This window comes from Triturus cristatus, chromosome 10 (genome assembly GCF_964204655.1).
Source record: "Triturus cristatus chromosome 10, aTriCri1.1, whole genome shotgun sequence".
NCBI lineage: Eukaryota > Metazoa > Chordata > Amphibia > Caudata > Salamandridae > Triturus > Triturus cristatus.
Genome location: NC_140593.1, coordinates 1122425371 through 1122452000, shown reverse-complemented (window position 1 = coordinate 1122452000; position 26630 = coordinate 1122425371). Strand labels below are relative to the sequence as shown.

The 26630-nt window shown below is 41.9% G+C and overlaps 1 protein-coding gene across 1 annotated transcript in view; it reads right to left on the bottom strand.

Annotated features, from left to right (window-relative positions):
* LOC146796679 (uncharacterized) overlaps positions 1-26630 on the bottom strand; it is a 482771-nt gene that overhangs the window by 140235 nt on the left and 315906 nt on the right. The window contains exons 99-101 of the mRNA XM_085631367.1: positions 12728-12858; positions 3749-3878; positions 904-1116 (exon numbers count right to left, since the gene is read on the bottom strand). Coding sequence (XP_085487493.1) covers positions 904-1116; positions 3749-3878; positions 12728-12858 — 474 coding nt within the window. The remainder of the gene's footprint in view (positions 1-903; positions 1117-3748; positions 3879-12727; positions 12859-26630) is intronic.

Below are 26630 nucleotides of genomic sequence, written 5' to 3'. Positions count from 1 at the left end.
ATGGAAAAAAGGACACCTGTGATTCGAAGGCAGACAGCGCTCCATCACCACCCATCTATTTTCCATGCAGAAGTGTACCGATTCCCTTTCAATGATGCTAGTTCAGTGGTTGACGACTCATCGCATGGAAACTGACACTCTTTGTTCTCGTTCTATTCTTCACGCTCTTTACTTCTTCATTTACCCCTGCTCCATAAACTCCTAGATGCACTTCTTCACTCTCTTTTTATTACTTCTTTTTCTGGCGTTTTAACTTATTTCGTTCACACTCTCTCTTTCCCTCTTGTTGCATAACTTTGTTATTATTTCCATTCCTGTGTTCTCCACTTCCCTTTTTCTCTTACCCTCCTTCTCACAGGCCTACTTCTCACTTCTGCTACTTCCCTTTTACAGTTTATATCCTCTGGCTTTCAGCCTATTCCACCTCCCTTTCTTCCCTCACGCTTTTTCTCACTTCACTATTTAAAATATAGATGTATATATTTGCATTCTTGTTTAGTACAGCTATGGTTCGTGTGTGTGAGTTTTGTATGCCTTAGGTCTTAATATGTAGCACAACACCTTTAAGCCTTACCTCTAACCCTCACTTTGTGTTAAATACCAAAACTGTCTGTTACGCCTTTAATCATTAACATATCCTGCTGTAAGTTTCTGACACAAATGTTAATGCCGCTACATCAATGTAAAACATAAATACATATATTCGTTCTATACTCTTCTCTTTGGCGCCTTCTAACTCTAATAATCCATTCAGTCGCTTTCTTTCATGTTCTCTTTTGCATTTTCTTTCTCCTCCACCGACACTCTTGGAATGTGCTCTGCCAATGTACCTTTGATTTTCTGTCCCAGGGCTGCTGCTGCGCTATGCAGCACTGTCAGATTTCTTCTCCTATTTTACTGTACCTGAAATCCCTTTTGCACGAGTTTTGATACAATTGCAGAGGTCTGCGTTGTGCTCCAGCTTGTGTAGGTCCCCAGTGTAGGAAGCTGCTCTTGGATTACTTCTGCCTTGAGTTTCTCGACGATTGTTGATGGAGTAAGTAGAACGGCTAAAGGACCCATGCTCTGTAGCGTTTCACTCGAAACGTTCAGGGAGTTGATCACTTGACTCAGCATCTGCAACGCAAAAAGAATATGTCAGAGTGAACATGTCGTCTGAAGGACCTGCAGTGAGCTAAGCCATTTAACACAGTTCAAATCCCTTCACGTGAAATGATGTTGGGAAAACTATGGTCCTTGAAAGATCCGGTAAGTAACCAGGCTGTCACATGTTCATCGAATCAGTCTTACTTAAATGTCTTTGTTCCACTCACTTTCAACATATTTGACAAACTTTACAATCAGGGTTCTCCAAAGTCGGTCCTGCAGGGCTGGATCCATGCCAGATTTTTTGCATATCCCCATTTAGATAAATGTAGTTATCATAAAAATCTGGCATGGATCCGCCCCTCCGGGACCGACTTTTGATGACCCTGCTCAAGATGATTCATTGTAAGCTCCTAGCACACGTCTCGCAGTTCAATGTGTGGTGAAACACATGGTCAAATTATTGTTGACTGTTGCTAACTCACAAACACATAGCAAATATTTTTCCATGAACATAAAAAAGGGCAATTCTCTGACTTTCCCCAGCATCAGCATTATTATTTCGATCATCTAACAAAGAGTATGGACCTGAGCTAACAATGTCGCAAGACAATTGTCAATATATGAGCACTATATAAAAAAAACAGTGCAGTAGCTCCTTTCACCAAGAATAGAAGGAAACAATAAAGGCAGTCAGCCTTTATGGCACCTGCCAGTGATGGTGTCTTTCTGGACCCCCGTCAGTGACCAGACCACCTCTGGAGTTTGGTAAGAAGGACTGATTCTTTTACAGGCGTGGCCTGAAAACTCACTAATGCAACTTCAATAGGGTGTGCTGGGGTGCTCCGTGGGCTCATTGTCAGGAAAGGGTAAGCTGCTGATAAAACTACAGGCACACCCTTTTGCTTATTTATATGTATTAAGTTTTTGCAATATTTAGTCCTGCACTTCAGGTAATTTTTACACTTAGCTTTAATACCACTGGCTCCACTAAAGCTAGAAATATGCCTGGTGCAAGAATTGTTGATGCTCTAGGTGAAATCACCTTTTGCCACCCCACCTTCCCTGGTAGTGTGGTAATATCCGATGTTTCCAGAGACTATGTGGCACCTCCTTGCTTGTGGTGCCCTACGCACTTGCTCATGACACAGTATCTATAGTTACAGGAAAGTGACTTTTAAAATGTATCGTCTTAATGTATTACCAGCCCTGCCAGCATTAACCCCCATATACTGTTTTGTAATTCAACACATCTTTTTCTAGTTACATTAGTAAATTACAAGCCCATCGGACCCTGTGGATTCCTTGCTTGCGTCCACAGGCTCTAAGTAGGCACGGGTCTGGTGGGATGTTACCTTTTTTTTTCTAGTTTAGGCGTTTGTGGACAGTTATCATTGAAAGTGAATTTCCATTGTTTATTATTAAAAAAAGTGTTCAAAGATCACTCAATTGTGGGCGCATAAACATGTGCATGCACAGCCATCTTGGACTGGTTTTTGTTAGACTTTATGACGAAAAACATTTTAAGATGACCGCCTGCATGCATTGGCAGACATCTTCAAATTCCAGGATGAACGCTCGTGCATCCGCATGCACGCGCACACACACAGGATCCACCTTGGAATGTTTTTTTGTTATGGATACTCTCCAGTTTACCATTCAAAGTTCTGCGATGTGTTGATTTTTTGACATGATAAGCTAATAATAAAGTGAGAACAAGCACTGGCAAAGCCAAAAGCTCTGCAGTCAAGGCCAGACATAATGGCTTTAGCAGTACTTGTTTGAGTGACTTCAGATATAAATGAGTAACATAATGCCTAGTGACACCAAATGCTGTTTGCTGTCTCAGTCTGCATTTTTTCAGCATACTTGTGATGGAAGGGCTTTCTGCTGCAACTTAAGTGTCATTATGGTAGGTGCCTTTAGGTGATGCACCTTGCATACACACAGGTTTCGAAATCGTCAGTTGCAGGAAAGTGTGTTCTAAACTGATTTCAGCAAATTCGTTAGATATCTGCAATGTGACAATGCACATATTGTGCTTTTTGAACTTGTTAAATGATATACAGGGCTATTAAAGAGCCCACTTTATTACAACAAACGAAGTATTTCTGCTCCCCTGCTGACCACATTTCTTCAGATGCATGGAATTATGAGTGCAAAAAGAAGCCGGCATAGAGGGTACCGCTTTAACCTGGATCTCATCTTACCTACACAAATGTGATCCAAACGCCTCCTTTCTCATCAAAACCCTCCAGCATAAAAGCAGTGGAAATTTTGATTCTTGAAATCCCAAGAGCACAAACTTAACCCAACTGATTTTACAAGGAAAATCAAGCGCATATTACTAATCTACTACCCACTGATCTCTAATCTTGTGTTCCTGAGTAGTGTGCTCCTCTGTAAAGCTCTTCAACGACTTCTTAAGAGCTATATAAAAACAATTTACAATAAGAAATACGATTTCGAGGCACTTTTTGGAATAGCAAGAAAAAAGTGTTGGGCCATGGATCAGGAGAGAAGGCCATGCAATGAATTGGGCATTGGGAGATCTATCTTTGGTAATGTCAGGAGGCCTCAGAGACTACAAACATGTTCATTGCAGCTTTAAGAGTGAAAGATGCATGTGCAGCTGCTAAGAAGGAAATAAGAAGACACTCACTTCTGGCTTTCGAGTTGTCGAATTACTAACACATGTGTTTAGAGTTTGGAGAATCACCGGAGTTTGACTTGTCTCGTTGAGTTCGATGTTTGGCTGACCAATCATGTTGCATATTAGACTTAGAGGGAGGCTGTGGAGAATTGAAAGAAATGGTTAGCTAGATCTGCGATTAAAAACAAACTTTAAAAAAAACTTTTGTTTGTATTTAATTATCCCTTACAAAGATAATAAAATAATTTGACAAATTAGTATCAGGTGCATTTCCAACCAAAAGTCATCCTTGCGCACTCAATAGTTGCCTCTCTCGTTGCAAAGTCTGTTTAACAGTGTGTTTGAAATGGGGGTCTCTGGTAGAGACCCTTCTTTCTAGTCAGGGTAAGAGAGTTACCCCTGCTCACCCCCTTGGTAGCTTGGCACGAGCAGTCAGGCCTATTTCAGAGGGAATATGTAAAGCATTTGTACCAAATGAATGTATGTTGTTATCCCGCAGTCTTTTTCCCCGTAGGGAATCACAACGCGGTCGTTACAACGACCGCATTGTGATTCCGCATACCATTGCTCCGCAAGCCGGAACAACGACTTGCAGAGGGGGGGGGGGGCGCAGGATGTTGGAATAGTATAATTTACTATTCCAACTCCAGTCTGTGCAGACAATAGGGAAGGTGTTGGATTTGAAATACAACACCTCCCCCGCCGTCCGCAAGTCGTTGTTCCGACTTGCGGAGTAATGGTATGCGGAATCACAACGCGGTCATTGTAACGACCACGTTGTGATTCCCTGCGGGGAAAAAGATTTGTGGTAAACGTTGTTTACCGTACCAAACACAGTGAAACACTACAAATGGACACAACACCAGTTTAGAAAAACATAAAATTCTAAACGAAACAAGACCAAAATGACAAAAATTCAACATACAGAACTCAAGATATCACTTTTTAAAGGTTTAAGCAAGTTTATCCTTAGAACTCTATGGATGCGTTGATTTTAGCACAAAGTACCTTTGATGCATCAAAGTCCAGAACAAACAAAAGCTGCATATGGAGGATTTGTTGGAAAAAAACAGTGAGGTGTAGGTTCCTTAGTCTCAGGAAAGTGGAGGCATTAGTTCTTCCTTGCTGCATCAAATTCTTACTGCGAGGGGAAGCGATGCCTCGAATTTCAGATGCGCTGACTTGGTTCCTTACTGAGGGCCGCCACTGACAAAGACTTGGCACACAGGTGTGATGCATGGGAAAATCCAGGCACGCTGGGTCGATGTAGTGGCAAATCAGGTCAATTTCCACAGCAGCAGTCGATTCCTTCAGCCGCACAGTAGGGCCTGCGTCGAAGTCGGAGTGTGGTCTCAGACGTCGGAGACACAGGGTTCTGAACTTGGGCTGCAGCAGTTATTCCAGCCGCGAACAGACGCTGTGTCAATTCTTTGGCCGCACAGCAAGCTTGGGGTGGGAAAAACAATACTGAAGAGCAATGCGTGGATTTTCTTCTCTTGACGCAGAACAACCACCTCCAAGGGCCAAGAACTGGAATTGGTACCACTTGGCAGGTCAGAACTCCCACCAAAGGAGTTCAGTGGTGCTGCAGATGAAGTATTTGATGGTCCTGAGGCTTCCAACAAGAGGCAAGCACACACAAGCCCTTAGAGAACTTTGGGAAGCAGGATTCCAGAAAGCAAAGTCCAATTCTTTCACTGCCCACAGACAGAAGCAGCAACTGCAGGCCAACCCAGGAAAGCACCACGGCAAACGGACAGTACTCTTCCTGACAGCTCTTCAGACATTCTTCTTGGCAGAGTCCTCAGTCCAGAAGCATTCTAAAAATGTGGGGTCACAGGTCCAATACATATACCCCTTTTGAACTTTGAAGTAGGCATACTTCAAAGAGAAGTCTTTGTTGTTTACAAGATCCTGTCTTTTATCCAGACACACTGCGGGGAGGTGCAGACAGCATTGTGAGAGGACAGGCGCATCCCAATTCAGGTGTCAGTGAAAACTCCTCCCACCACTCTAGCTCTGGAAGACCCATCAGCTTGGTGATGGGCCATCATCATATGCAGGGCACACCTCAGCTCCCTTTGTGTGACTGTCTAGAGTGAATGCACAAACAGCCCAGAAGTTGATTCCACATCAGGCAGAGACACAGAATAGTAAAGTAAGAGAATGCCCCCATTCTAAAAGTGGCATTTTCAAACACAATTTAAGAACCAACTTCACTAAAAGGTGTTTTTTTAAATTCTGAGTTCAGGAAACCTAAACTCCAAATCTGTATCTTTTCCCAATTGAAAGTTACACTTCTAAAGTGTTACAAGGCAGCTCCAATGATAATATATGGGAGAGATAGGCAGTGCAATAGTGAAAAACGAAATTAGCAATAGTTCACTATCAGGACATGCAAAACACACCAGTACATGTCCTATCTTTCACATACACTGCACCCTGCCCATGGGGCTACCCTGGGCCTACCGTAGGAGTGTCTTACATGTAGAAAAAATGGAGGTTTGAGCCTGGCAAGTATGTGCACTTGCCAGGTCGACATGGCAGTTTAAAACTGCAGTGGCAGGCATGAGACATGGTTACAAGGCTACCGATGTGGGTGCACAATCAGTGCTGCAGGCCCCTAGTAGCATTTGATTTACAGGCCTTGGATACACACAGTGCACTTTACTGGGGACCTACCAGTAAATCAAATATACCAATCATGGATAACCAATTATAATCATAGTTTACACACAGAGCACTTGTACTTTAGCACTGATCAGCAGAGCTAAGTTGCCCAGAGTTGTAAAACCAGCAAGAACGAATTACAGCACACAGTCAAAAATACAGGAGATAGCTGCAAAAAGACAGGGAAAACCATGCCAAGGATGCCAGGTCTAATACAGTGTAATTAATGTATTCCGTAATACTCTGTTCTTCCCCTTCCCACAAATACATGAATAAGTTGACACACTCTTACTTCCTATGCTGTGTTAGTTCTCTGTGCACCGTATAACCACTGTGCCTGACAAACCACAGCATTATTTGCAGTCAATATAGAGAGCCTTTTCTTACAGACCCCACTGTGTCCTCACTTGAAGTACCTTTAATTACAATCAGGTTTTAGTTTACTGCCCTCATATAGAAAGATGGCAGCTCCAATGTAGCACCATTTGTATTTGTCACGTGCCAGGAATGGAATGGAGGGCGTCCAGTGTTCGAATATTGTGTTACAAACATATATGTTTCGAGATTTGTTATGTTAGCAGCGTAAGAGGCCCTAATTCCTGACAGAAAAATGCACCCTCCTCCCCTAGGTTCGGTATTAAAAGACAGCCGTAATTAGCGTACATTTGGCCCTCTGACACCCGAGGCCTGGTGCCACTGCACCTGCTGCATTTTCGATTGATGTGCCCCTCTTTTCTGGGTTTTAACAAAACCCACATATGAGCAGTAGTGGCTAGAAAACGCTCTTGCATAAGCACGTTCTTTGCGCTTTGTCCCTGTGCTCCCCAGGCAGATGATTAATGTGGAGCTGGACAAGTGTGGCCGCCATCGTCTGATCACACACAGGCATTTGAGGGAGATGTCATTTGCATGCCAGGCCCGTCTTATTTTTGAATGCACAGGCTGTCTTTAATGAACTGAGATTTGGATGCAGACTCTAACAGTAAGGCCACCACTCCAAACGTATCAAGGGTTCTCCTACGTGTCAGCGTTGTATCGTCTCTCTTGCTGCTTATAAAATATGCTGCTTATGAAAATAGGGGTACGATCAATATTTTTGTAAAGTTCCACAATTCAGATGCACTTAAAACCTGTAACTAAACTCGTGGTCTAGGCGTACTAAAGCGAGCGCTTTCCAAAAACCAAATACATTGCAGATCTGGATTTAATTTCTCTCGTTTTAAATATGCAATCATAAATTTGAAAGGAATTTTAAACGAACCACTTTGTAGTTTCCTTCGTTTTTCAAGCTACACTTCGAAAAAGAAAATACGCACGAAGCCGAATGAAAATGAAAGTTCCACTTTCAGGCAGCCAGGATCTTCTGGAATCCACAGTGCTCTGTTCCAGTATGTAACCCCTCAGGTAGTTGTTATTTTACCGATGATGTCGCTAAACTAGACCGCCAACAAAGACTTAGCACTTCTGAAACTCAGTTTTGGATTTTTTGGGCCATGGTAAAGACTATTTTCATTTGTTTTCTTCACAGTTGTTGTTCCTCCTTTTTTTCCAGTCGCCAATTGTTATTTATAGTCAAATGCAGCTCCTGCGATAGAATAATAGCCACTGATGAAAGCCACACATTTAAAAATGTTTGTCTTCGCACAGTGACACCGTAGAAAACTTACTTGATAAAACATGTAATCTAGTAGACCTAAAGAGGGAATGTAAATAACATATAATTTCGAGGAGGTCTTTCTGGTCCCCAGAACTTTGGATCCCAGTTAAGAAAAGGTCAAGGAAAAATCCCCTCCTTCACGGGAATTGGCTGAGACTTTCTCCATAGCAGGGAAGGTTCCCTCAGAAGACTCCCTCAGAGAGTACATAGCATTACCACTTCCAGTGCCCTCTTGATTCTGAGACATAGATGCACTGAGACGTCTAGGCAGATGTGCCCAAACGGCGTCAGCATCAAGGATTCTTTCAGAGACGCAGCGTATGGCGACTGAAGCTCTTGTCCTCTCCGACCATCCTCATGATTTTAACGAATCATGATGCTCCTAGAGCAGGAGGTTACATTGTGTCGAGTTCCAGCTGCCTCTTGACCTTTGCCCCTTAAAGCCCCAGCTCAACTAAGTCACCAGCTCAGACTAGAAGCAAGGAGGTCTAGCAATGAAGAAGGAACACATTGTACAGGAGTGGCCAAACTTCTCCAAGGTCGCAAAACACTTTTACCAAGGGAGCACTGCGCAAGCCCGGATATGTCAAAATGCTACACTCTCCTCCATTTTTCTTCAATTAAAAGCTCTTTATTTGGTGATTGAATTAATTTCACAGATATCACAAGGTTATAACAATGCCAGTGGGAAGGTCAATGCGGAGTCAATGAACTTGTAAATACTAAAGGCCCTTGACACCCTTTTGTGCCTTTGGTCATGGTCTTCAATAGCCTACTGTGCAAAGCGTTCAGCCACTGCTTTAGCATGACAACAAGGCATGAGAGGAAATATAGAACGCCTAATAAAGTCCTCTTTTTCGGGAGCTGGTCCTTGTCTGATTTGCTATTTGATATTGTGTGACAGTTAGGAAGAGTTTCTCTTCTCACTTATCCAAAGTTCCTGTTAATTTTAAGAAAGCTGTTGCATTGAGGCAACCAGAAGAAAAATGTGTGGCGCTTCCCCCACTATCATGAGACTAAACGTCAGTTCTTACACTTGTACGGAGATATGATCTGTTACTCAGGGAATCTGTAGAGCTTATGGCAGATCTTCCTTCCAGAGGTAGGATCGAAGAACCTCATAAACATCTTTGAAAAGGAGGTCTGCTGATCATTCTGTGGATTAGTTTTCAATTGTTATTGACATGGATCTCCACTCAGACCTCTAGCTTATTGTCTTAGAAGCAACGCTGCCATAGCTGTTCTTCTCATTAGATCATCAGCTGGTGAGATTTTTAAAGCTGCCATTTGTACACGTGTCCATACGGGTTGTGACAATGACATGATGGCGCATGCTCAAATGAGGTGCGCTTCTCTCTGACCTTTCAGTCAGTAGTATCCGCTTTGCTTTCTTCATCTTCCTTGATTTCCTGGCAGTTCCATATGCCTTCCTGCAGCATGAGAGGCTCATGAATAGCAACGAAGATGCCCCTAGCGAGAAAGTTACATTATTCCGTTGCAATCCCACTTCTCTATTATGAAACTTAAAATGTTAGATTTGTTTTGCAAACAGATGGGTAAGAAACTCTAAGAAAATAAACCGAAATATTCCTCTTTACGACAGCCAGGCTAATTCATCGTCCCACAATGCAATTCAGTGCCACTTACCCCTCTGTTCATTTTCCACTGTGTGACCAGACATCAGTGTATAGTAGGATTTGCCTTTCAGCTACTTTGATTTTAACAATTTGTTTTTTTAAACTCTTTTTTCTTTTTGCTTAACATCGCTTTAGGGTCTCCTGCCCATGAGATTTTTTTGTGAATGTATTGGTGATTTTGGGAATTCAGCCTTCTTCATTGACAGGCCTATTAACTACCACATTTTCAGACAAAAGTGATAACTAAATTCTTTGTGTCATTGGGGAGCTTACTTTCAGGATCTGCAAAACCACAATCTGTGACCTGACAAATGTTTTAGACTCACTATAAACCATCTGAAGTTGGAATCATTCCTTTGGCGTCTTCATAGAAAATATGCCCCCACATGATGACAACGCAGCAGCCATGTTCTATTTGACCAAGAAAGGAGGGATATGATGTCATTTCCTTTGCCAGTTAGCAGTTCAGGTGTGGAACTTGATGCCCTCGAAACAACATCTTTCTAATGACATTCCACCCTGGTGGACACTCTAAGCAGATTATAATATCCTCCTGATAAATTACAAGTGATTCAATAAATCAATTTCCTCATACATTACATATCGTTTTGCACCAGACATCTATCACCAGCTCCTGGAGTTTACCAAACATCTGGGAGTAGGAAAAGATCCTTTTGTATTAAACCTTGTGTAGACATTCCTTTGTGTGCTTCTCCTCCAGCTCTCTAACTCAATAGGATTTTCTGGAAGTTTAGAATTTCTAACAAATTGGCAATACTCCTTATAGCCCTTTTGAGCTCTTTGCAAATATAGACCTAGACGTACTGTTTTAGCAAAAGGGAATTATTCTCCTTCCGTTCTAGCTGAACTTGAAAACTTGGTTCATGGGAAACTATGTTATGAAGTTGTAGATTTCGCGGAAACAATTATTGTGGCTATGTAAGTGGTGCCAGCAAGGGCAACTCTAGGCATTGTTGCAAGAGAAAATGACTACACGGTTGGCACCAAGTAATAGAATCTTTTTATGAAGACATATCAGGTCCTTACTGCGGTGCAGTCAACTGACAACTCTTTGTGGAGGAGTGGGAACAAGAGCTAAGAGTGCCATAATTACCATGATGAACTTTCCTAGTTCTGCTCTAAGGACGTAGTTCCAGTAGCTCAAAAGTATATGTTAAATCATTACCACTGGATTTCTTATAATTAATATGTGTCCGCAGAAGCATTTGGCAGAGAGAAAAGGCGGGTGTAGAGAACATTTACTATCCAAATATTGTCCTAGGGATTTGGATTCGCATTGTGTATAATACCTTTTTTTTTTTACCACTGTTATTGTTTAATATGCACTAATCCATGCAATGCAGTTAGTGGTGATGTCGATATTCTGAAGCATAATGAAGATATAGCTTGCTTAGTGAAGCTAGGTCATTAATAATCTAAACGTTTGTTTTGGCTAACCACGTATGTTATACTATCCTATGTATTGCATTTCCTATTCAGTAGATTAGGGTGCCAATTCCGATCCGGCAAAAATATTCCCCGTACGAATCGTATCCGTACAAACTGGCAAGTACGATTCGTATGTAAAAAAATCCATACGATTCGCATTGGGAAAATTCCCTGACACGTCCTCGGGTCGGAAAAAGTGTCCGACACGTCCCCGGACAATTTTACGTACGAATCGGTAAACTGAAGTCCGAGCGCGCAAGTACAATCCGCCCCGTCCGTCCGAATGCGCAACCGTATGGAAAAAACACCGTACGGAGCGAACTCCCATAGCAACCATGGAGATGTCCAAACTTGTGCCCGCATACGCGCCGAACATCCCCCCAGCCCACCCCCCCAAGTACGCGCCGTACCCCCAGCCCCCCGTCTGTACGCGCCGTACCACCAGCCCCCCGTCTGTACGCGCCGTACCCCCAGCCCCCGTCTGTATGCGCCGTACCCCCAGCCCCCGTCTGTACGCGCCGTACCCCCAGCCCCCCATAGGTATGGAGCGTACCCCCACTATGTACAGAGCGTACCCACACCCCCGTAGGTATGGAGCGTACCCCCACCCCCGTAGGTACGGAGCGTACCTCCACCCCCACTATGGACGGTGCGTACCCCCACCCCCGTAGGTATGGAGCATACCCCCACCCCCGTAGGTACCGTGCGGACCCCCAGCGCTATGCTACGGGGGTGGGGGTACGCACCGTCCATAGTGGGGGGTGGGTGTACGCTCCGTACCTACGGGGGGACTGGGGGTACGGCGCGTACCTACGGGGGGCTGGGGGTACGGCGCGTACAGGTGCTCCATCTGCGCTTCGTCCTGATTTCCCGGCAGTTTTTGGCTGCCGTAAAATATTATCCGTGCGGAGTGACGTGGGCACGGATCGTACTTGCTGGTTCGTGAAACGCTGTCTGACTCCGTCCGTACGTCACGTCCGCGGTGTCCCGGATCGGAATTGTGGGTATGTGTGGGTAATTGTCGGTCGGTGGTTTTTGCGATTCGTACGGAAATGGTGTTTCCGTACAAATTGTACTTGCATGTTTGTAAGGTATTTTTCCCGGGTACGAGTCGGACGGAGAAAACGCTCCGTCCGACGAATCGTACCCGGTTTTTCCAGGATCGGAATCGGCCCCTTAATGTTGACAGTAGTCATCCTCCTGCTAGCTTTTCAATTTTCTGCACAGCACCGAAAAAATAAGACATAGAAGGGTCTGTGAAGAGTCTGCCTTAAGAGAGCCTCTCGGGTCAAACAAAGTGAATGATGTGCAAGTATGTATGTGTGTGTGTATGTATCTGTGAGATAGTCAGACCGAATGCAGACAGTTGCAGCTTCTAATACATGCATCTGATAGTCATATGAAGAGTAAAATTTAATATTATTTTTTCAACCATTGGCCAGATCCCTCAGGTACGTCACAATAAGGTATGGAACAATCCTCAACATTGTCAGCAAAATAACATTTTGCCAATGCTAATAATTTCGAGAAAATCTTACTACTTAGCAATTAGTAAATCTTGATATTGAAAGCTACCTGTTCAGGGTAATGGTCATGGATGTATCATTTGACACTATCACGCTTGCAAAGAGTTCCTTCACATCTTCTTTCAGGTCCAGCCTTCCCATAAGTTCCAAGTTATTGGTGTCCATGAAGAATGCTTTAAGCTGTAATACAGACAAATAAAATAAAATAATGAGATTGGCCAAAGGTGGTGTCACTAGTGCTCAACGGAACCTAAGGCAAACTGTCTAATTTAATAATATAAGTATAGATTCTAAAACAGAAAGGGAATAGCATGGGATATTGCAGTAGTTTTATCAAGTATGGCAGTGTTTTTCATCTACTTCCAGTTTAGTATAAAGTTCAGGACAATGATATTAGAACACATTACATTCTGACAGATTGTTCAATTGTTATTGTGAGGATGGTTGGTTATCTTAGTCCATGCCCAGGGCCCCTTTCGATAGCCCTCCTCCTTATGAATCAACCAAAATGTAGACCTTCTTACATTCCAAACTTTGGTGAAAATCTTCCTTTTGTAAAATATCATCCTTCTTACATCAACTATATATGGCAAACAGCATCAAAAACCAAACTCAATCTCACTCAACATTACTCTAACTCGCTTGTCTTCCAGCATAATCTTAATATCAGTGGCTCCTTTACCTACATTACATCAAAGTGGTCTTGGTACTGAGAAGTACTGTATGAAACTCACTTTTAAAGCATATGATCCTTTATTAAAAGCTCAAACAAACTTGTCTAACCAAATGTTTATGCAATAGCTCTATAGATCTGCAATAATTGCTGTTGTCCAGTGTTTTTGCACCTCATAGCATAGTATTCTATTGTATGCACCTATTCTTAATCCAGTTTTTTCTGTATAGCATGGTATAATCCTAATGTATGAGCTACGTTGTAGCAAAGAAGCAAATAAATGACCTGTTTTGAGAAAACCAATGTTTTTATTACATTTGAAGAAAGCTGGAGCCCGCTTCATCAGCATCAAGAAAGAGGGTAAGAATTTAATGGAGATAGAGTCGACCATTGTTAGAAATGAGGTGTCCCGGCAGTGGTTTGTACACTGTCCAAGTAGGGACACTTACTCTAGCCAGAGTAAGGGAGTCACACAGCCAAGATAACCTCTGCTCACCCCCTTGGTAGCTTTGGCACGAGCAGCCAGGCTTATCTCAGAGGCAATGTGTAAAGCATTTGTACATACACACAGTAACACTGTGAAAACACTACAAAAGGAGTTCTCACCAGTTTAGAAAAACAAGACAGAAATATCAAAAATCCAACATACACAAGTCAAAATAACACTTTATAAAGATTAAGCAAGTTTAGTGCATAGAAATCAATGGATGCATTCATTTTAGCACAAAGTACCCCAGATGCATCAAAAATCAAAGATGGTGCAAGGCGCTGGGAAGGTGAGGCGCAGTAAAAGTAAAGTGATGCATCAGTTCCTTACTACATGGGGGAGGTGATATGTCGGTTCCACACTGACAGAGGAGGTAATGCGTTGGTTCCTCACTGGAAGAGGGGTGATGCGTCGGTTTCTGGAAACGCAGCCCTGGTTCCTTACTGCAGTGCTCTGTCGATGAAGAATGGGCATCAAAGGACGATGCGTCTAAAATCTAGACACTCTGGGGCCTATTAGTATGGCGGGCGGATCGCCACCGCCCAAACGGCGGTGGCGATCCGCCTGCCATAAAACACCACCCGCATGCACATTACCCCCGCCATATCAGTATGGCGGGGGGTACCGCGGCAGACGGGAAGACCATCCGCCGCTTTTCCGCCTGGTCGATGAGTCGAGCGGGCGGAAAAGGGTTTAATATGGTGGCGGCGTCTGCTAGACACCGCCATCCATATCAAGATGCAGGCGGGAAGCAGCCTTTCCGTGGCGGCGGAAAGGCATGCGGATTTTGAAGTTGGGGGCCCGTTGCGGGCCCCCAGGATGTTGGGGGAGTGGGGGGGCACATGGGCATTTGCATTCACAACATGGCAGGCACCACGCGGTGCCTGCCACGTTGTGCATGCAAATGCACAACATGCATTTTTGGCATTGCGGCGGGTGATGCTGAAAGCACCGCGCGCTGCAATGTTAAAAATGCAGGATGCGCCCGCCATTGTGGCGGGCGAATCCTAATCACCCCCACTGGACCGCCGCACTTATGAGGGGCAGTCCCTATTTACGTTTGTCCACCCGCCATTCTAATGATGCCCTCTGTGTCAATGTGACAGCAGTGATGCAGGCACTGCATCGATTTCACAGCTTTGAGACAACCACTGCATCGATTATCAGCCGCAAGCAGGTGCTGAATTGGAGCGGGTGCCGCGGACGCCGGCGACTTGGTGCTCGGGACTCATGCTCCGGCATTTATTGTGACGCCCTGCAATGGCGATTTGGGGCCTGTGGTGAAAGCCGTGGTCGGTGCACCGATCGGGAGCCACGCTTCAGGGCAGACAGTGGTGATGCATCGATCATGTGCAGCGATGCGTTGAGGAATGTGCACAGACTGAATATCGAGTTTTAAATATCGACATACACAAATAATGAATTGGAAATATCGTGATGCAGAAATATCGACAGCAAGAATATCGTGGTCAAGAATATCAACTTTAAGGTAAGAAATATTGTTTTTTTAAATATCAAAGTTAGTAAAATCGTTTGCAAAAATATAGTTGTTTAAAATTTCGAGTTTTAAATTAGTGTTATATACTTTAGTGTGTATTTTAAAAGTATGTGATCTATTTTTTGTATAAGTATTGCTTTTGTTTTTCAATATATGTGTTACATTTTTATTAGTGATTCATTTTATGTTAATTACATTTGGCATTTTTTAGATCTGTTGCCGGTTGTGGGTTTATAGGGAAAATTAATCTATTATTAATTAATTAATTATTAATTGGTTGTTCATTTTTATTAATTAATTAATTGATGATTATGTTAATTGTGGTTTTTTTCAGGGAGCGGGTTGTCGGCTTATAGGGGAATAGAGTATGACATAATATCATTATAAAAAATAATAATATTTTTTATTTATTAATATTTGTTTAATTTAGATTGTATTGTATTTGTGGGTATTAATGTATTATTAATTAATTATTAATTGGTTGTTAAATATTATTAATTAATTGCTAATCATGTTAATTGTATCTTTTTTGTAGGAGAGCATTGTGGGTTTTTAGGGGAATGGGGTGGGAAGTAATTTAATTTAAATAAATGTAATAATTGTTATATATTAATATTTACTTATTTTGTAATTTATAGTGTTAATTGTAAGAATTAATTTATTCATACTTATTTATCAATTGTTTATTAAGTAATAATAATTAATTAATTAATTATGTTAATTTTTATTAATTGTTTAGCAATGGGTAGTGGGGTTTATATGGGAATGGCGTGGGAAGTAATTTATTTCAAATTAATCAATTATTAATTGTTAATTAATGGTAATTAATTAATTAAAAAATAAATATGCCAATTGTGTAATTAATTTGAGTTGTGGGATTTATAGTGGTAAAGGGTGGGAAGTACATTCTTTTCAATGAATTAATAAGTTGTCATTAATTGGTAATAATGTAATAATGTAAAATCAGTTATGGAACTAGTGTAATGATTTTTAGGTGTGTGTTGTGGTGTTTATTGGGATACAGGGTGGAAAGTATTTTAGGTTTTATTAATTAATAATTAGTTGCTAATTTTTATTCATTCATTAAATGATAAATATTTATGGTAATTGTTTACTTTTATTTTGTGTGTGGATTTTTTATAGGGGTAATGTTTGGTGAGTAAATTAATTTTTATATGTTTAATTTGTTTTTTAAGTAACATTTGTTTATTTGATAATTAATGACCTTAATTATGGAGGTGCACTTATTTTTAGAAATTTAGATGTGTGTTGTGAATTGTGTGGTTGTTATAGGGTAGGAAATAAAAAATATAAATTTTATGTAACATTTGGGTGCCGATTCCGATCCTGTAAAACCCGGGTACGAATGGTCATACGGAGCGTATACTCTGTACGACTCGTACCCGGGAAATCCACCTTACAAACCAGCAAGTACGATTCGTACAGAAATACCATTTCCGTACGAATCGTAAAAAACACCGTACGGCTAAAAAATACCTACTATTCTGATCCTGGACAGCGCGTACGCGACGTCCGCACGGAGACAGGCAGCGTTTTATGGACCAGCAAGTACGATTCGTAACTACAGCACTCCGCACGGCTATTTTTTTACGGGAGCCAAAAAGTGCCGGAAAAGCTAAGTACGCTGCGATGCACGACGAAAAGGGGGCACGGTACGCGACATACACGCCATCAACCACATTGTACGTGTCATCATGTATGGTGCGTACCCCAACATTGCATATGTACGGTGCGTACATACGCGCTGTTGGGGTACACACCGTACATAGGCCAACAGTGCGTATGTACGGTGCGTATGTCCGCACCGTACCCCCCTCCCGCGTATGTCCGCACCGTACCCCAGGTGTACCCCAATCCTCGTGTATGAACGGTCCATACATACGCGAGGATTGGGGTACGCCTGCTATCCAACACTTTCACTATTGTCGCACTCACTGGAGTGGAAATAGTACTTTTTACCTCTCTGCTATCCAACACTTCCCCTACTGTTGCACTTGCTGGAGTGGGAATAGTAATTTTTACCCCTCCGCTATCCAACACTTTCCCTACAGTTGCACTAACTGGAGTGGGAATAGTTATTTTTACCCCTACACTATCCAACATTTTCTCTACTGTTGCCCTCATTGGAGTGGGAATAGTAATTTTTACTGATCTGCTAGCTATCCAACACTTTCCCTACTGTTGCATTCACTGGAGTGGGAATAGTACATTTTTCCCCTCCGCTATCGAACACTTTCCCTACTGTTGCACTCACTAGAGTGGGAATAGTAATTTTTACCACTCCGCTATCCAACACTTGCCCTACTGTTGCACTCATTGGAGTGGGAATAGTGATTTTTACTGATCTGTTATCCAACACTTTCCCTACTGTTGCATTCACTGGAGTGGGAATAGTAATTTTTACCCCTCTGCTAACCAACACTTTCCCTACTGTTGCAGTAATTTGAGTGGAAATAGTCATTTTTACCCCTACGCAATCCAACACTTTCCCTACTGTTGCACTCACTGGAGTGGTAATAGCAATTTTTACCCTTACTCTATCCAACAGTTTCCCTACTGTTGTGCTCAATGGAGTGCAAAAGCTAAGTTTAAAAATTATTAAATATTTAAATGTTTTATTTAATAATATATATATTTTTAATTAGATGTCATGTTATAGGTGATTGTATATATATATATATATATGTCTGCAGAGATCGCTGTGAATAGCCGCTCACCCTCCTTGCGACGCCGCTGCCAGCAACGGTCACAGCACCGCTAAATATGTTTCCCAACAGAAGTCGTCTTGCACAATTACGAAGAAAACTCCAGCGGCACACCATAGGACGAGTCCAATAAAGGTTTTTATTGTCTCACAAACCAAACAGTACGACGCGTTTCGGCGAAGCCTTTGTCAAGTAAATGACCTGTGCCCAATTCCCCATAGAAATAGGGGTCATAGTTCATCAACAGAAATTAAATACTTCTGTTAGTACAAACACTTGGAGACGGACGCATTAGAGCGTAATACATCAGAGTATCTTAATATTCATTGCTAAGTGTGTACAATTCATTATTACAAAACAATCAAAGCTATTTCTGTGATGCAATCCAAAATAATGAATTTGAGAAAAGGCTGAAATTATATATCAAAATTGTATATAAATAAATAAATGGCGCACATAATTGGTGACATAATGATAGCATATGATTGCTCTATTGAAATTCACCATGCGCTGCCATATAGAAATATGCATTTTTGGAATGTCACTGTAATGCATATTTCTATATGGCAGCGCATGGTGAATTTCAATAGAGCAATCATATGCTATCATTATGTCACCAATTATGTGCGCCATTTATTTATTTATATACAATTTTGATATATAATTTCAGCCTTTTCTCAAACTCATTATTTTGGATTGCATCACAGAAATAGCTTTGATTGTTTTGTAATAATGAATTGTACACACTTAACAATGAATCTTAAGATACTCTGATGTATTACGCTCTAATGCGTCCGTCTCCAAGTGTTTGTACTAACAGAAGTATTTATTTTCTGTTGATGAACTATGACCCCTATTTCTATGGGGAATTGGGCACAGGTCATTTACTTGACAAAGGCTTCGCCGAAACGCGTCGTACTGTTTGGTTTGTGAGACAATAAAAACCTCTATTGGACTCGTCCTATGGTGTGCCGCTGGAGTTTTCTTCGTAATTGTGCAAGACGACTTCTGTTGGGAAACATATATATATATATATATATATATATGCACAAAGGAATCCTGCGATTGCTGCAGAAAGGACGAGCCACTCCAGTTTGAATTCTTCAATATTGTGGGTTTATTTGGCAGACAAACGACGCGTTTCGATCTCAGCCGAGATATATATATATATATATATATATATATATTTATTTATTTGTACATTTTTATATATTTATAACATTTTAAAATAAATTTAAATTATTAGTTTATTAATTGTTTTAAAGTAAATATACAGTTATATATTACATTTTATATATGTATGTTTAAATGTTTTAAATTACATTTATTTATGTGTTAAAATGTACAATACATCTAAATATTTTTTTTAAGTGAATTTTATAATTTAATTTATATATATAAAAAAACGATATTTTGTACATCGATATTTTTTAGATCAAAATTATTTTTTCGATATTTTTGTACTTTACATTATAAAGATAGGATGTCGATATTTTTGACATCGATATTTATGTGTTGACATTAGTGTATGGGGATATTTTGGTAATCGAAATTATGTCAGTGATCCGTTGAGGAAACAGGCGCTGGGAGTCGATGAGGTGATTTTCTCCTTCAGATCACCAGTTTACACGTTCAAGGGCCCAGGAACTGGATTTGGCACCACTTAGTAAATCAGGACTCTCAGCAGAAGAGCCCAGGCACTGGAAGGTGAAGTCTTTGATGGCTCTGATACTTCTTAACAGGAGGCAAGCAGGCACAAGCCCTTGGAGAACCTTGGAAGCAAGATGTAGAAAGCAAAGTCCAGTCTTTTCACTTCCAGGACAGGAGCAGCAAGCAACAGGCCAGCACAACAAAGGGACAGGCAGAGTGACAGTCCCTCCTACAGCATCCAGCTTTTCGTCCTGGCAGAATGTGCTCAGCCCAGAAGTGTTCTGATTTTGGGGTGTCAGAGGTACAATACTTATACCCCTTTCTGCTTTTGAAGTAGGTCATAGGTCATACTTTATTATTGTTTAGACACTGTCTTTTAAAACATAAATTTTAAAACCGAATAGCATTTTATATTTATATACAACCAGATAAATACCAATTCACCATTATTCAAGCTTAATGTCTCCTTACTCCTACCACCTGGACACATTGGGACACTAATCCAAACATATTTTTAAATGTTTTATCAGTGCACATGCCACATCAAGAAATGTTATTTTAACAAAAGTGCAAGTGCATCATTGCGACCATTTATGTTATATCTTTTGAAAAGCGGTTTTAAAATCAAGCAACAAAGGCCATAAAAATGATGACAATCAATGAAGATACGGACATTAACATTTAGAAAGGGTAATCCACATGTACAGTTATTCTCTTGGTCTAAAAAAGCTTCACATTTTTCAGCTCTTAAATAACACAAATTTAATGCTGCCTGTAATTTTAATAGTGCTAAACGTAGCAGGGCGTCTGGAAGTGCAGCTAAATACGGAAATGCATTCCTATTTTCCCATGAATCTACCATATATTTTGCGGAGGGTCTATTCCTTACATACTTCAAATCAGCGAACCTGGATTCTTTTTTACAGGCTATTTTTAATTCTGCTTTAGAAAGTTGTGACACCTGAGCTATTTTTAATTCTAATTTTAGGGTTCCTGCGATGGCTTCTAATCTTTTCTTTACCATCTTTGCCCACTGTAATTCACTCTTTCCAATTTCAACAGCACATAAGGCTGAAATCTTCTGTGTATTTGAGTCCCAAAGTTTGTCCCAAAATTGCAAAGTTGTTTTATAGGCTAAGAAGTTCCAGACCTGCAAATTACCTTCTAATCTTATCGCCTGGGATGGGCCAACAATTTTTTTCAAACATTTGCTTTCGCACCTCTCCCAACTTTCCTCCATACTTAAGGCTAGTAACTCAGCCCCGTAGAGGCATTGCGTGGGGACCATTGCGTTGTAAGTTATCAAAAGGGGAGTCCAGGAAGGACCACCATAAGTCTTTTTAAAATTAACAAGTCCCCATATCGTAGCTAGTGCCCTAGTCTCCACCGATTCTTTATGCAAGGTCCAACTCAGCTGACTGGTAAACGTCATACCCAGATACTTATAAGAGGACACATCCTCTACCCTACTATTACCTAACAGCCACTTATATGATTTACTTTTGGGATTATTTTAGTTTTTCCCATGTTTATCTTCAATTTATTAGCCTCACAATAATGATTACATTTAGTCAACTTTCTCTGCAGGCCTACTTGAATCACGTCCAGAATTGCCAAATCATCTGCAAAGATAAGCCCGACACATGTCCCCCCGCCCCGATTTTCGGGGAAAAGGAATGAGTCACTGCCAACTCTCCCAGAAGGTTGGCTAAGAACAAAGAAAACAATGTAGGAGCTAGGACACAGCCCAGCATTAACCCATTTTCCAAGGGTAGTCTCGCCGAGAGGGCCCCATATAGATCAGGCTCCACTTGGGCCCAGTTCCTGGTGTGCAATTCCTGCAGAATTGCTATTAAGCAATTTGGAATACCCTGACGTCTTAATTTATCCCAGAGTATACTAGCCAAATCGAACCTGAACTAAAATCAACAAAACAGCACAATAAATTCCCAGTTGTTTCCTTTGCCTTCTGCCCCAAAACATTTAAACTGAAATAATCATCTATTGTTGAATGTCCAGCTTTAAAGCCTCTCTGCTCAATGGGAATAATTCCATTTCCCTCTATCCAGTTCTTTAAAGCCCTTAATATTACTTTAGAGTACAATTTTGTACCTACATCCAAAAACTTATCAGCCGATAATTACCTGGGTCATTCATAGCACCTTTTTTGTGTATGGGTTTGATTATGGTGGCCTTCCAACTTGGAGGAATTATCCCAGTCCTGGTTATGTATAAAAAAGCTTTAGAAAATAATCCTGCCCACCACAGGGGGTTTGACCTAATTATAATTGCTGGCAAGTTATCTGGTCCAGCTGCCTTAGTTAAATTTCGGGAGGTTATCAACTTGGCAATAGATTGGATGGAGAACAACTCCGAAACTTACACCCCCAAAATGGGCCAGCACTTTCTCACCGCTGACTCCCTTGGCTTGTAAATATTAGTTAAATAAGCCATCCAGTCAGTTTCTGACACCATGCATCTTGCTGGTGGGGCAATCATACAACTTCCCTTCTGGACCAACTTCCAGAACTTCCTCATCTCCTTTTGCAACTTCCCTTCTGGACCAACTTCCAGAACTTCCTCATGTCCTTTTGTCCTTTTGAAGTATGCAAACTTCAAAGGAAAGTCTTTGTAGTGCGCAAGACCTTGCCTTTCCCTGACCTGGCTCCAGATACACTACGGAGGGTGGAGACAGCTTTGTGCGAGGACAGTACAGCCCTATTCAGGTGTCAGTGACAGCTCCTCCCATCACTCTAGCTCAGGAAGACCCATCAGCCTGGTGATGGCCCATCAGGATATGCAAGGCACACCTCAGCTCCCTTTGTGTGATTGTCTAGAGCAGGTGTCTCCAACCAGTCGATAGTGAGCTACCAGTAGCTCATAGAAACCTTCAGAGTAGCTCCCAGTCTTAAGTTCATTTTTAACTTAAAACTGCAATAAATGTTGTGTTTTCCTTTGAAAACTAAGGAAAGGTTATGTTTATTTTACATTATTATCAGGCTGCAGATAGCAGAGCCTGATAATGAGTAGTGCTCCAGTCACATTTATGACTCATGTGGGTCACAGAGGTTTATAATTGAGCTACTGAGGTATTTAACTCTTAAATAAAAGTCGTTCTTAACTCAATATTGGAGCATGAGAACACAATGATTTTTCTAAATGCTTTTAAATGAGAGAAAATTAAAAGGAAGAGTTAACTTAATGACTTAGTTATCTCTTCCTTTTAAATTTCTCTCTTTTCAAAGTGTCCCATTTACAAACAGCAGGTATCGTGCTCCCAGTGGCTGGTAGACACAGTGCCATATTTATACTGAAACATACAGTCATTTTCTTTTAAATGGGAGATATTTGAAGATACCTGTTTCTATGAAACATTGTCTTAATATTTTCTCTACCTTAAATTAAGCCAATGAAGTCCTAATGTTTTATTAAGCATGTTTCTTCACTTTAAATTATTCACATTTAAACAAATGACTGTACCTTCCTGTTATAAATATATCACTATATCTACAGGCCACTGGGAGTAATATGCCAACTGTTTGTAAAGATACTTTGACATATGAGAAAATTAAAATGATGAATTTTATGTAATGCATATCAACATAAAATTAACGCTTCCGTTGCAGTTTCTCCCACTTCAAAGTATTGCGTTTAGACACAGCAGGCATCTTGCTCCCACTGACTGGTAGACAAGCTTCCATATTTATGTTTTTATTTGATCTGTTTCTTAAAGATTTAGGGCCCTATTAATATGGCGGGCGTACTTTGTCCGCCCGCCATACCCTTGAGAAACGGGACCACTCGCTGAGGGTGCGGCGGTCCCGCACTCTCGATTAGTATGCACCCGCCACACTGGTGGGCGCATGGCGCATCTGCAGCATTGTGGCGGGCAATGCAGAGAGCACCACCCGCCGCAAAGCCACAAAGGCAGGTTGTGCTTTTCAATGCACAACGTGACAGGCACCGCACGCTGCCTGCCACGTTGTACATTGAAATGCAGGGGGGTACCATAGGTACCTCCCATGTGCACCCCCCAGAATCCCTGGGGGCCCACTACGGGCCCCCAATTGCGAAAAACCGCCTGCCTTTCCGTGGCATGTCCCACTTATATGCTAATATGGATGGTGGTGTCTCCCAGACACCGCCACCATGTTAGCAGCTTTTCCGCCCGGTCGACCCTTCAACCGGGTGGAAAACCGGCGGACGGTCTTTCCGTCCGCCGGAGTCCCCCCCCGCCATGGTGATGTGGCGGGGGGAAATTCAAAGCGGGCAGAGATTTTTAGCGGGCGGATCACCACCGCCTTACGGGTGGTGGCGATCCGCCCGCTATACTAATGACCCCCTTAATATTTTGTTTTGTATACATGGATACAAAGCACTGCATCATCAGAGAAAGCATCATACGGAGCCAATAGGTAAACATAAATTCCAGATAGTTAAGCAACGATATAACTGCTTGGTTACATCAGTAAGCATAAATAATATAGGCAATAACATTCAGCATATCCCGTCAAACAAAACATTTCCTCCCACCGTCAAGAATCTGAACGAATGCCTTATGGCGCAAAGTAACTGCCACTTATGCAACATGTAACAGTTTACATAATCACATTTCGTATGGCTTCACTCCGCCATATCGCATGGAGCAGTGTATAGATTTAAACGTTTATATGAAAACACCAACCAACAAAAGAATAAAACCCACATATCGGGGAAGGAGGAGGGAAGGAAGGTAAGAGTCACAGGGAGGGAGGAGAACCAAGGTCTCCTAGGGGCATAACAAGGTCTTTTCAACTGCTCTAAGGGTTCACAATTTATCTGCCAGGAGTAAAGGTCGTTCAGTAAAGTGGGCAGAGGTTTCAGTCAGCATATCAACACACCATTCGGGTTATGGCTATGTGAGCCAATCTCACTAACCATCAGGGAGGGGGTCAACTAAGGGAGCCTCTGGCACCAATAGTCCGTGCAGCGCACATAGCATAGTATTCCATTCAGTGAAGATGGGAAATTTACGCAAACTCAGCGTATCTTCGCGTATCAGGGAGACCGCTTCCGCCTACACCCAGTTCAGCATGGAGAGGAGGCAAGTTTTCGTCGTAGGGGACTCCTCGGACTTCCACTTACGAGTAATCGATCGTTTAGCCACAATAAAGCCCAGATGAAGAACCCTGGTGGAGGCTTTGTGTTTTTTATTTCTAGGAAACACACCAATGATGCATAACTCCCATGTTGTCGACACCTCCCTATACAAGCTTCTATATTTATAACTGAAAAATACAGCCCTTTTTTTTTAAATCAGAGAAATTTAAAGTACAGAAAAATGTTCCATCAAGTGCAGAAAACTTTTCCTTATTACAAACATTTTTGCAGAACATTTTGCTGCACTTTAAATGTCTCCCATTTAAAAAAAAGGTTATATGTTGTACATGTAACAGTGCCACATATGGAGAAAGGTATTCCTGTGACAAGTACATATGACACAGGCTCTCAGTCATCCATAGCCATATATCCAATTCATTCACATACATGGTCATACATCCTCACAGACCATGCACTCACTGATGCACATGGCAGCACTCTCATTGTACCCCTAGTCAAAGTATTTTCATCATACTTTAATAGTGGGCTCCATGGGCGAGGGGGGGTCTGGTTACAGTGCGCAAGTTACATGGCCTTCAGTAGCTCACAGCGATTTTACTGATCACAAGTAGCTCTCATTACAGAAAAGGTTGGAGACCCCGTGGTCTAGAGTGAATGGACAAGAGGCCAACTGTTACCAAACCCAGATGTGCATTCTACAGACAGACAGAGGCATAGAATGGTTAAGCAAGAAAATGCCCGCTTGCTAAAACTCCAAATCTCTTTCTACTCCCAATGGGAAATTACACTTAAAAGCTATTTCAAGGTAATCCCCATGTCGCCCTATTGGAGGGATAGTCCTTGAAATAATGAAAAACTAAATTAGCAGTATTTCACTATTAGGACAAATTAAGCACACCAGTACATGTCCTACCTTATAAATAAACCGCACCCTGCCCATGGGGCTGCCATGGGCCCACCTTAGGGGTGACAGACATGTAGTAAAAGGTAAGTATTGATCTGGCATGTGGGTGCACTTGCCAGCAGTAGCGGTCCGTGGAGGGAGTTCGGTGGGGCAGTGAGGCGGGGCGGGTGAGGGGCAGGGTGGGGAAATGTAAACACCGGAATATGGATGAAGGGAGGTAAGTACACATTTAAATAAATAAAACGAATTCCTTTGCGCGCGCTTCATCGCAAAATGCGATGCAGCGCGCGCAACAAAATTAGTTTTATTTATTTAAATGTGTACTTACCTCCCTTCATCCATATTCCGGTGTTTACATTTCCCCACCCTGCCCCTCCCCCGCCCTGCCTCACTGCCCCACCGAACTCCCTCCACGGACCGCTACTGCTTGCCAGGTCGAAAGGCAGATTAAAACTGCACACACAGATATGTTTGCAAGGCTATTCGTGTGGGTTGCACAAACAGTGCTGCAGGCTCACTTGTAGCATTTGATTTACAGGCCCTGGGCACCCCTGGCGCACTTTACTAGGGACTTACTAGTGAATCAAATATGCCAATTATGAATACGGATACAATTTAGACAGAGAGCATATGCAGTTTAGCACTGGTCAGCAGTGGTAAAGTGGGCATAAGTGGTAAAGTGCCCAGAGCCCTAAAACCAACAAAAACAGGTCAGAAAAAATAGGAGGAAGAAGGCAAAAGGTCTGGGGATAAAAAAGGCCACGTACAACAACCATCCTGACTTCAGAACAATCTTGAGGATCATTGATGGACTGCGGTTGGGAATGTGTACTGTTCTGGAGGAGCTGAGTATTTAATGCTCTGTCCAGCGTTGTTTATTGGCAAAAGTTTTACATCCCTCAATTGAAACAGGC